This window comes from Psammomys obesus, unplaced genomic scaffold (genome assembly GCF_907164565.1).
Source record: "Psammomys obesus unplaced genomic scaffold, mPsaObe1.curated_primary_1811, whole genome shotgun sequence".
In the NCBI taxonomy this organism is placed as follows: domain Eukaryota; kingdom Metazoa; phylum Chordata; class Mammalia; order Rodentia; family Muridae; genus Psammomys; species Psammomys obesus.
In genome coordinates this window covers 17,558,957-17,572,029 of record NW_026596117.1, presented here as the reverse complement: position 1 = coordinate 17,572,029, position 13,073 = coordinate 17,558,957, and the positions used below count along the sequence as shown (strand labels likewise).

The 13,073-nt window shown below is 39.1% G+C and overlaps 1 protein-coding gene across 1 annotated transcript in view; it reads right to left on the bottom strand.

Annotated features, from left to right (window-relative positions):
- Positions 1-358: 358 nt before the first annotated feature.
- The window catches only part of Kctd8 (potassium channel tetramerization domain containing 8), a 282,452-nt gene continuing 269,737 nt past the window's right edge, over positions 359-13,073 (bottom strand). The window contains exon 2 of the mRNA XM_055629461.1: positions 359-1,719. Within this exon, the coding sequence (XP_055485436.1) occupies positions 1,259-1,719 (461 nt within the window). The 3' untranslated portion in view covers positions 359-1,258. The remainder of the gene's footprint in view (positions 1,720-13,073) is intronic.

Sequence of the window (13,073 nt, the reverse complement as noted above, 5' to 3'; positions counted from 1 at the left end):
TCCCCACATACCGGGGAAGAAAACACTTTTCATCAAGAGTGACCTTTCAGCGCGCTGTTGACATTTTTGTCTCTTGCTTTGTAAGAGATAACTTCCCAATTTATTGTGGAGAGGCTTTTTCAATCTTGTTGTCAGTGAAAATAAACTTTCAGTGTATTATCAAATGAGGTCTCTCTTCTCTTGTGGACTGAGGATTTGAAAAGAAACACAGGGCTATCTGGATTTCCTTCTATCTCAATTTGAATTATGTTTAATCTTTCCAACATTGGTTTATCAATCATTTTGTAACATGATGTTTTAAGTGAAAATCAAGAATGATAAAAATATTTTTAAAGAAAAGTCAGTAGAAAATAAGGAATTCTAACACATTTTCTGTTTTTTAATAAATACATAAAGCTCTTTGCCATTTCCCTCAATTATTTTGATTAACATGATAATAAGATCTTTTAAATCATCTTAAATTATATCGTATTTCACAGCCTGATGTACAAAGAATCATTTCACAGAAATAATCATGACTAGCATTGATAGATGAATGTTGATGCCATAACATAACAAGTATAAGGCATATTTACACCATCTTAACATACAGAAACACCATACACCTACACAAAAGAACCACAGATCAGGAACAAAGAAAGTTCAGTCTCCTAGACAGCTTACACTTATAGGCTTTGCCTGAAACTATATATATATATATTTTGCTTTATTTTTTTTAATATTTTTTTTTCTTTCAAAGCAACAAACAGATCTTCCCTATTTCTTGTGATTTATTTGTAACACTGTGTTCATGCAAAAACAAAAACAAAAAGTACTTGTTTTATTGCATTAACATTTAAACAGTTGTAGATTTGGGTCCTAAAACCATCATCTAAAATTTTATGCCATGTTGCTTCATCCACATTCTTGTCTGAGTTTGTGTGATGTGATGACTTTGCTGTTTGGTGAGTTACAGAAAGACAAACCTGTCCAGTCGGCCGCAGTTCAAAAACCAAGATTCTAAGCTTCTCGATCATGCACATTGTACGTTCATGATTACAAAACGGCTTGAATCAGATAGATACACCATTTTGACACAGACTTGTTGGTTTCATTTTTAAAATTATGTTTCTAAAAAACAACAACAAAAGTAATGAAAAAGAATACAGTCCCACATCCACCGTTCACAGAAAAGGAAGAGCAGCAGGGATCACACTGACCATCAGTCAGGTGGCGACACTGTCGTAAACATCGAAACAAGCCAAGAACATCATCATTTCTACAACCCGTACTTCTGGAGCAGTTCAGACTGCCACTGGCGTTTGCGCTCTGGAAAACAATCTGGAATGTGGATTTTTTTAAAATCCTGAATACACTTTTTCATCTCTTCTTCCACACTTAGCTTCTCACAGACCTTCTTTTTGGAGAGGTTTGTTTCTCGGGACTTGCTGATGAGTGACTGAAAAAGTTCACTGTTTCTGCGTTTGTCTGGTGGTGGCATCCACTGCACGGGTGCTTTTTTGGAGGGGCGATCCAAGGTCAAGGTGTTAGGCTGGTGAGCTGCAGCCTGCTGGGTGTTGGGCGGGTTGTCCTGTGGAGTACTGGCCTCTGAGTGGCTGTCACAGCTGGACGTGGAGAGCTCATTGCAGGAAGTCCCACTCTCACTTCCTTTGTCTGTGACTTTGTCGTGTTTCCTGTCTTCATGTTCTTGTTTGGGTGACACTATTTTCTGTGGTGGCCCTAAAGAAGACAAGCAAGGGGAAGAACAGAAAAACTGAATTGGTAAATTTGTATTCTGTTTAATTTAAGAACATCTATCTGAGCGAAAAGGTGTCACCCTAGCCTGTATTTGAGGAGTTCAATAACAACACCCCATGGGTCTTTACATGCAAATACACAGCAAGTCATTTTGCAACATACACCGAAGGCTTTTAGAGCTGTACTCAGTGACCTTTTAATAAAAGATCATGTTTCTCATCATGCAGAAAGGACAGTCTTTGTTCATTCAGTTTCAAATTTAGAAATAAAGCTGCCACACACAAACACCTTCCAGTCTTAGATCTGCATCTCTAGAAGCTGTCACCAGCTTTGTGACAACCTCATTCTTGGATGCTGTCTTTTGCGTATTTATTTTCCACTGCAAAAAAGGAAAGTGCCATTGCTTAGTTTTGTAAAGCAGTGGCCTCAGCCCAGAGGTGTAATCACATTGTTCATGCTGCCAAGTAGAAGGCTGATTTAAACATAATCCTCAAATTCTTCATCCTGTTTTCTGGGAGAATTATGAAACTGCCATACAACATATAGTCTTAATATTATCGTGATTGTATACAGTTAAAATAGAGTACTCCTTCAAAATAGGGGGCTTAACTACTTGAGGTAGAACACATATCAGAACAATTTAAAAAACTGCTCATTTCCAAAAGAATATGTAAGTAGCATTCAACAAATGTTAAAGGGAGGCCCGAATGCCACAGTAGAGTCAAGAAAAACAAAATAGGCACTCTCTTGGAAATAATCTATTGAAATGCTTAAAATAATTGTCATGGAAATTATAAGTTTAATCACCTTTTAAATATATTTTTACTCAGAGATAATAAGCTCTCTGCTCTCCCTGTCTGTCATCAAGGACACTTCTTTTTGTAGAACGTGGAAGTCACTACATGAAAATAAAACTGGCCAAAATGCTGACAAAGGACTGTGAGTGTCTATCTCCAAATGATGCATCATCAAGACACCTCCTTAAACTCTTTTCCATTATGAAAGTATCTAAATGATACTATGAAAAAGAATGTTTTACCATGAATATAAATGAGTTCCTAGAAAAGACATACAACTTTAATTTCTCCTGTGTACTTCATAGAATATCAAAGTACCAGTATGACTTTCTAAAAGCTCAAAGAAACTTAGTCCTGGAAGAATATTATAAACTTCGTATGTTCCATTATACTGACTTTTAGTCTTAAAACACAGGAAAAAGAATGCTAATATTGCATAATGTAGTGTATCTGGGTTTACACTTTAGTTCTGAAATGTATAAAATTTGTCCTCTCTGACTACATTTTTTATTTTGAAATTGGGAGACTGAATCTCCTATGTTTGAATTTCTGAAACTTTTGTGAAGGAATCAATACATATGAAGTGTTTTGATTGTCTTTTTTGATTGTCTCTGGTAAGCTCACCTGTTAATTGTTATTACTCAGAATATGTATCCTGGGGCTGTTGACCATGGAAATAGACACTATAGTTAATTGGAAATTGACCTTATGGACCTTGTGATATTACGGATCTTACATCCTTATGGACTTTACGAATCCAAATACTTTCATTCTACTTGTGGCTCTGCATATAACAACTATGCACAGATGAACAGGTGTTTAGTTTTCATTTCTTTGATCCTAAATGTTCAGTTTACTTATTGAAATGAAATTAAAATGGTACTACCTGCTCACATGGCTATGGTATAATTTCAATGAGTGGGTAATATATGTAAGAGAAATTTGTAGCCTTTAAAATTCTATTTTAGATAAGCTATGATTAGTTCAGAGCCTAGATTCGTTACCATTTAGAGTCTAATTTAAGTGTTAAACTTTTATGTTCAAGAAGGAAGTTGTTGGGGGGCGGAGCCAAGATGGCGACTAGCACACACAGTTTCCAAGCTGTGGAAGAGAAAAAGTTCTGAGTTGATGAGTGGAAGAACTTCTGAAGCCAGGGAAACAACGGAGAGACTTTCTAAACAACAGGGAACATCGCAGGAGGTGAAAACCTTGGTCTCGGGTCACCCAGGGACTTGTTTGGGGAAGGTGAGAAACGATCCTTTGATCTCTCGGCACTCCCCTCCCCCAGACCTCCCTCCTCCTCGGCACAGGCACAGCCTACTCGCCTTTCTCAGCACAGACCTAACTGCCTGAGGCCTGCAGCCACTGAGGCGGAGCCCCAAGCCCTTTATCGGCAAAGGCCAGCAGTACTGAGTCTCGGAGCCCCAGATTCACGAGCGGCAGCTGCACCATCCTCCCAGGGCCCGAGTCTGCTAGACGCCATACTAGCTCCGCAGGATCGCGATCACTGACGGTACGGCCCGCCCAATACCACAGTGACAGAGAATACGCTATATACTCACCAAAACCAGACAGAAACGCCACACAAGCTAGACACACCAGGCGCCGGGCCTCCAAAGCTTGGAGAGCACAGTAAAGAGACCCCAGGACTTCCCAGAAAGCATCTGGACTAGCAACCCAGTCTCCAGTTACAGCGGGACTTTCTAACCTGGCGGCAGAGAGGCACTAAGCTGGCGGGGCACATCAGCCCTCCAGTTTAAGACTAACCAGGGCCAAACCAGAGAACAGAAAGGCTGGTTACCCCGATTCCCACTGACGTGACCACCCTGAAATCTCCAGCTGCAGCAAGACCTCATAACCTGTCAGTGACAGCAGCACGGAACTGGCGGAGCACATCAAAGAAGCAGGGCCAAACCAGAGAGCAGACAGCCCAGATACGCCGATCTCTGCCAAGTGTCCTGCCTGTAAGTGAGTGCACCCTTGAGAATCTGCAGCTCCACTGATCCTGGCTTCTTCTAAAACAGAAGCCAGGCATCGAACCCCCTCCCACCCATATACCCACTTTGGGAAACAGAGGGGCACTTGGAACATTGAAGTTCCTGCTCTGTGGGTCTAATTGAGGAGTTAAGGCAGTTAATGCCAGAAATTGCGCTGCGATCATCACTAGCACCTGCGACATATACATTGCAGAGCCCCTCCCACACACTCAAGGGTTCAACATTAGCCATCTCTCTGTCCCTCGAGACACACGCCCACACCCACTTACACACACACACACACATATACACACACACGCACGCACGCTTGCATTTGCCTCTGTTTGCGCCTGCGTACTTTCCTCCCACAGGTACAGCTAGTCCTCAGCATACGCTAAGGACACGGGACCTCTCTCAACTTCCTGAAGAATTCTCCAGACTTGAAAGAGAGACAGTACCAGTCTGATCGGCAGAATCCAAAAACAAACAGGGAAGGTCTCAGATAAGCCAATGGCCAGGGGTAGGCGAAAGAACATTTCCAACATGAATCAGGACATCATGACTTCACCAGCAAACCCCAAAATCGATGGATATTCCAACTCATCAGAAGAACAGGAAAATGACCTTAAAGCCATGCTTGCTCAATTATTTGAGGCTCATAAGGAGGAAATGAACAAATCTTTCAAAGAGATGGCCAGTCAATTGGAGGTAAAGAAAGAAGAAATAGACAAAACCCTTAAAGAAACACAGGCAAACATAGCCAAACAAATAGAGGCACAAGTAGAGAAGAAATTAGTGGCATACAAAAAGGAAATGAACAAAGAAATAGAGTCCATCGTAGAGAGACAGGAATCCAAATTCAAACACATAAAAGAAATGGTGCAAGGCATGAAAACAGAATTAGAATCAATAAAGAAAACACAAAGTGAGAAAACTCTTGAGCTGGAGAACTTGGAGAAAAGATCAGGAACCACAAAAGTAAGCATCACCAACAGAATACAAGAGATGGAAGAGAGAATCTCTGGAGCTGAAGACACACTTGCAGAAATTGATACTTCTCTCAAAGAAAAAGTAAAATCAGAAAAATTCCAATCACAAAATATCCAAGAAATCAAGGATGCTATGAAAAGACAAAATCTAAGAATAATAGGAATTGATGAAAAAGAAGACTCCAGGCTCCAAGGTCCAGAAAATATTTTCAAAAAAATCATAGAAGAAAATTTTCCCAACTTAAAGAAAGAGATGTCCATAAATATACAAGAGGCCTACAGAACACCAAATAGACTAGACCAGAAAAGAAACACATCACGTCACATCATAGTCAAAACACTAAATCTACAGAACAAAGAAAAGATATTAAAAGCAGCAAGGGAAAAAGGCCAAGTAACATATGAAGGTAGACCTATCAGAATCACACCAGACTTCTCATCAGAAACTATGAAAGCCAGAAGGGCCTGGGCAAGCATCATGGAGACTCTAAGAGATCACAAATGTCAACCCAGACTACTATACCCTGCAAAGCTTTCAATCAACATAGATGGAGAAAACAAAATATTCCATGACAAAACTAAATTTACGCAATATCTATACAGCAAACCAACCCTACAGAAGATACTAGAAGGAAAACTCCAATCCAACGAAAACGAATTCACCCAAGAAAACAGGGCATACAGATAATGTCCCAACAAAAATGAAAAGAAAACAAGCAATGAAACAAGGTAAGATCATCGACTCCATTACACAAGGAACTAACATGCATTGGTCAATATTATCTATCAATATTAATGGACTCAACTCACCAATAAAAAGACACAGGCTAACAGAATGGTTACGGAAACAGGACCCAACATTCTGTTGCATCCAAGAAACACACCTATGCAACAAAGATAAACACTACTTCAGAGTAAAGGGCTGGAAAAATGTTTTTCAAGCAAATGGTTCCAGAAAACAAGCTGGAGTAGCCATCCTAATATCTAATAAAATAGACTTTCAACCCAAGTTAATCAAAAAAGATAAGGAGGGCCACTATATTCTCATCAAAGGAAAAATCCAACAAGAGGACATCACAATTTTGAATATCTATGCCCCAAATACAAGAGCACCTACATTCGTAAATGAAACAATATTAAAGCTTAAATCATACATTGATCCTAATACCTTAATAGTGGGAGACTTCAACACCCCACTCTCATCAAGGGACAGATCAACCAGACAGACACCAAATAGGGAAATAAAAGCACTCACAGAATCCCTAAATCAAATGGACCTAATAGATGTCTACAGATCTTTTCACCCAAACTCAAAAGAGTACACCTTCTTTTCAGCACCGCATGGAACCTTCTCCAAAATAGACCATATAGTTGGTCACAAAGCAAGCCTCAACAGATACAAAAGGATTGAAATAATCCCTTGTATACTATCTGACCACCATGGACTAAAGCTGGACATCAACAACAACAGAAACAACAAAAAGCCGACACGCACATGGAAACTGAACAACTTACTACTCAATGACAGCTGGGTCAAGGAAGAAATAAAGAAAGAAATTAAAGACTTTCTAGAATTCAATGAAAATGAAGGCACAACATACCCAAATTTATGGGACACATTGAAAGCAGTGCTCAGAGGAAAATTTATAGCACTAAGTGCCTACAAGAAGAAATCTGTAACATCACATACAAACAACTTAATGGCCCAACTGAAAAACCTAGAAAAAAAAGAAGCAGATACACCCAAGAGGAGCAGACGGCTGGAAATAATCAAACTAAGGGCAGAAATCAATCAATTAGAAACAAATAAAATTATCCAAAGAATCAATGAAACAAAAAGCTGGTTCTTTGAGAAAGTCAACAAGATAGACAAACCCTTAGCCAAACTAACTAAAAAACAGAGAGAAACCATAGAAATCAGCAAAATCAGAAAGGAAAATGGGGACATAACTACAGACACTGAGGAAATCCAAACGATTATTAGGTCATACTACAAAAGCCTATATGGCACAAAATTTGAAAATCTAAATGAAATGGATAACTTTCTTGACAGATTCCATCTACCAAAATTAAGTCAAGATCAGGTAGAAAGACTGAATAGTCCTATATCTCCCAAGGAAATAGAAGCAGTCATTAACAGTCTCCCCTCCAAAAAAAGCCCTGGACCAGATGGCTTCAGCGCAGAATTCTACAAGACCTTCAAAGAAGTACTAACACCAATTCTCCTCAAACTATTCCATAAAATAGAAACAGAAGGAACACTACCAAACTCATTCTATGAAGCCACAGTCACTTTGATACCTAAACCACACAAAGATCCAACAAAAAAAGAGAACTTCAGACCTATCTCTCTTATGAACATTGATGCAAAAATACTCAATAAAATACTTGCAAACCGAATCCAAGAACACATCAAAGATATCATCCACCATGACCAAGTAGGCTTCATCCCAGGAATGCAAGGGTGGTTCAACATACGGAAATCTATCAATGTAATCCACCACATAAACAAAATGAAGGAGAAAAACCACATGATCATCTCCTTAGATGCTGAAAAAGCATTTGACAAAGTCCAGCACCCATTTATGTTTAAAGTCTTGGAGAGATCAGGGATACAAGGCACATACCTAAAGATAGTAAAGGCAATATACAGCAAGCCTATAGCCAACATCAAACTCAATGGAGAGAAACTTAAATCAATCCCACTGAAATCAGGGACAAGACAAGGCTGCCCACTCTCTCCATATCTCTTTAACATTGTACTTGAAGTCCTAGCCAGAGCAATAAGACAACTAAAGGAGATCAAGGGGATACAAATCGGAAAGGAAGAGGTCAAAGTGTCACTATTTGCAGATGATATGATAGTATACATGAGCGACCCCAAAGATTCAACCAGAGAACTTCTTCAGCTGATAAACACCTTCAGCAAAGTGGCAGGATACAAAATCAACTCAAAAAAATCAGAGGCCCTCTTGTATACCAAAGACAAAAAGGCTGAGAAAGAAATTAGGGAAACAACACCCTTCACAATAGCCACTAACAACATAAAGTACCTTGGTGTGACTCTAACCAAGCAAGTGAAAGACCTATTTGAGAAAAACTTCAAGTCTTTGAAGAAAGAAATTGAAGAAGATCTCAGAAGATGGAAAGATCTCCCGTGCTCATGGATTGGTAGGATTAACATTGTGAAAATGGCCATCCTGCCAAAAGCAATCTACAGATTCAATGCAATTCCCATCAAAATACCAACTCAATTCTTTACAGACCTTGAAAAAAAGATTCTCAGTTTCATATGGAGAAACAAAAAACCCAGAATCTCCAAAACGATCCTGTACAACAACAGACCATCTGGAGGTATCTCCATTCCCGATCTCAAGCTGTACTACAGGGCAACAGTAATAAAAACTGCATGGTATTGGCATAGAAACAGAAAGGAGGATCAATGGAATCGCATAGAAGACCCAGAAATAAACCCACACACCTATGAATTCTCAATATTTGACAAAGAAGCCAAATCCATTCAATGGAAAAAAGACAGCATCTTCAACAAATGGTGCTGGACCAACTGGATGTCTACATGCAGAAAAATGAAAATAGATCCATATCTATCACCCTGCACAAAACTAAAGTCCAAGTGGATCAAGGACCTCAACATAAAACCAGATACTCTAAATCAGCTGGAAAAAAAAGTGGGAAACAGCCTAGAATTCATTGGCACAGGAGACAACTTCCTGAACAGAACACCAACAGCACAGGCTCTAAGAGCAACAATCAATAAATGGGACCTCATGAAACTGAAAAGCTTCTGTAAAGCAAAAGACACTGTCATCAAAACAAATAGACAGCCTACAGATTGGGAAAGAATCTTCACCAACCCTTTATCTGACAGAGGGCTAATATCAAGTATATATAAAGAACTAAAGAAGCAGAAAAGCAACAAACCAAGTAATCTACTTAAAAAATGGGGAACAGAGCTAAACAGAGAATTCTCGAAAGAGGAACGTCGAATGGCAGAGAAACACTTAAAGAAATGCTCAACCTCATTAGCCATTAGGGAAATGCAAATCAAAACGACCCTGAGATATCACCTTACACCCATCAGAATGGCTAAGATGAAAAACTCAAGTGATAGCACATGCTGGAGAGGTTGTGGAGAAAAGGGAACCCTCCTCCATTGCTGGTGGGAATGTAAACTGGTTCAACCACTCTGGAAGTCAATCTGGCGCTTTCTCAGACAACTAGGAGTAGTGCTACCTCAAGACCCAGCTATACCACTCCTAGGTATATACCCAAAATTTGCTCAAGTACACAACAAGGACATTTGTTCAACCATGTTCATAGCAGCTTTATTTGTAATAGCCAGAACTTGGAAACAACCCAGATGTCCATCAACGGAGGAATGGATACAGAAACTGTGGTATTTTTACACAATGGAATACTACTCAGCAATCAAAAAGGAAGAAATCATGAAATTTGCAGGCAAGTGGTGGGATCTAGAAAAGATCATTCTGAGTGAAGTATCCCAGAAGGAGAAAGACAAACTTGGTATATACTCGCTTATATAGACCTACAAGACATGATAAACATAATGAAATCTACACACCTAAAGAAGATAATCAAGAAAGTGGACACAGGCGAAGGTGATTAATCCTCATTTAGAAAGACAAATGGGATGTGCATTGAACTTATGACAGGAGTCTATCACAAAAGGCATCTGAAAGACTCTACCTAGCAGTGTTTCAAAGCAGACACTAAGACTCATAACCAAACCCTCGGCACAGTGCAGGGAATCATATGAAAGAAGGGAAGTTAGTATGATATGGAAAGGATAGGAGCTCCACAAGGACCAAATATATTTGGGCACAGGGTCTTTTCTGAGACTGACACTCAACCAAGGACCATCTATGGATATAACCTAGAACTTCTGCTCGGATGTGGCCTGTGGTAGCTCAGTAACCAAGTAGTTTTCCAAAGTAAGGGGAACACGGACTATTTCTAATAGGATCTCAAGGGCAGGCTGTTTGACCCCCACCCCAGGGGAGGAGCAGTCTGTTAGGCCACAGAGGAGGACTTTGCAGCCAGCCCTGAAGATACCTGATAAAACAGGGTCAGATGAAAGGGGAGGAGGTCCTCCCCTATAAGGGGACTTGGAAAGGGGCAGGGAGGAGACCAGGGAGGGAGTGTGGGGTTGGGGAGGGAATGAGGGAGCGGGATACAGCTGGGACACAGAGTTAACAAAATGTAACTAAAAAGAAAAATAAAAAAAAAAAAAACAAAGTGAATAAACTGTAATTAATAAAGATAAAAAATTCTTTAAAAAAAAAAAGAAGGAAGTTGTTTAAGCAAATGAAAACCTCCTCCATGAGTTTTCCAAAAAAGTTAATTCAAAGCAACTGTAGGACCGTGTATGTTGCCGAGAGTCAACGTGCTTGCTTAACAAGAGTGAATTCCAGGGTTTGAGCACTGGCACCACAAAAATAAGAGTAACAATAACAAAAACAGCAATAAATATTTTTTACATCAAGCAAAGCAGAATGGAAGATATCACAATAGCCCCAAATTTGTGAAACTCGGAAAAATAAGGCTTTTGATGAATTTCATTTGGACTTTCTCATATTGCAATAAAAAGAAAGAAAATGATATGGGAAGAGAGTGTGGTATAGAAATTAAATGTCAATTCTTGTATCTGTCAAAAGGCCATTTAAGCTCTGTAAAGTAGTGTGGATATGCCCAGTCATAAGACCACAGAAGAGTTCTTTTTAAGACAGAAGCATTTCTAAATGAAGTCTGAGCATAGCTTCACATCTTACAAATTGTATTTTAACCTCTTTGCCTGCTTAGTGATGATTGAAAGTACAGGGTATGTAAAATTTTTCTGTAGCAGATGTAATTCCCAGAAGGCAAATCACCTTTAAAGGTGCTAAACTCAATTGCATGTGAATAGTTATGTGGTGCTTGAACAGAAAGAGAAACATATCTTAAGTATTTCAAGTTTTAAGCAGTTGAGTAAAAGAGGGGAAAACAAAGGTTTGTTGACTATTCATATGCATGAATGTCCGTATGTATGAGGAAACTCAAAATTATACCTGACCCTGGGCAATGGTCCTAGTATCAATTAGTTCAAACTTGTCTGGGACATGAATCTTAAAATAATGCATGCACACATGTGAAAGTCTATTATGTTATTGAATTGAATGAAGAAACAGAAGGCATTTAAAATTAATTATTAAAATTTCTATTCTGAATTGAAGCTTCACATAGTTGAGGCATTCGTCTTCAAGTAAAAGACTATTTAAATCAAGAAAAAGTAAAGCCTATTAGAGAAAATGAAGTTATTTCTGTACATTTCAGCTATCTTTATTGGAATTACCACACTTATGACTGAAGAAGAATTAAGAAAAAGAAACACCAAGGTCATTTGATAAAACATTAAGGAGTTGTATTATTTTTTTATTTATCTAAAATCATATAAAATCATCTAATATTTAATGTTATATATAATTTTAAATAAAGTTATGACATTCAAGCTGCCAGTGGTCCCTCAATGCATTAAAAAAATCCCCTGTCTTGAGCAACCCCTTTTCAAGTGATTGGTCAGGGTAGTCCAAATGATCAACAAAACAGTATGGGCTATTGATGTTAAGGATAAGTGCTGAAGACATTGTATCCGTAGGATACAGATCTCAGATGATTTAAGATAGATTTGACATGAAAACCTCCTTCTTGTGGTCTAGATTTGATAATACCAGAATATACTACGCATACTTTCAAGCAGTAGTCAATGTGTCGGTCCAGCCATGATATGAAGCACAACCCTGACCATGATGGCATGAAATTCTTGAAAGTACAGTAATGGCACTCATATCTTGGTGGTAACCAACATCTATCTTATTGGAATTAAGTTCTGACAAACAGAAATAAAATCATGCCTCGTATTAGAAACAACCATGCAGGAACAATGGTGTTATGGTTCTTAGAAAAGAATCTACTGTGGCCACTTTACTAGCCAATCATAATCTTAACTGCACTCTAAAACTTATCCTCACTCAACAGATAAGTGTAGCTCTCACCCCTCCCCTCATCAAAGAAATTTCTTTATACAGCAAACTGAAATCAATAAAGAATCTACAACTAGACATAATTCAGAGATCTATGAAGTATAAGCATCCCAGCCTCTGTGAATACATATTCAACACAACTCCTGAACCTAACTCAGGGAAGATCTTAGAAGATTTAAAAAAAAAAATTAAGAATCACAGAACCAATCAGATTATGTCAGAGGCAGTCCCTCTTCCCATTACTATGTAACCCACTTGGACACTGAACTGCCATGGGCTACACCTGTGCAGGGGTTCCAGGTCATCTCCACAAATAGTCCTTGGTTGGAGTAGGAGTCTCTGGGAAGTTCCCACTTCCCCCTGGGGGGGAGCAGCCTTACCAGGCCACAGTAGAGGACAATGCAGCCACTTTTGATGAGAACTGATAGACTAAGATCAGAAAGAAGGAGAGGAGGACCTCCCCTATCAGTGGACTTGGGGAGTGGCATGCATGCAGAAAGGGGAGGGAGGGTGGGA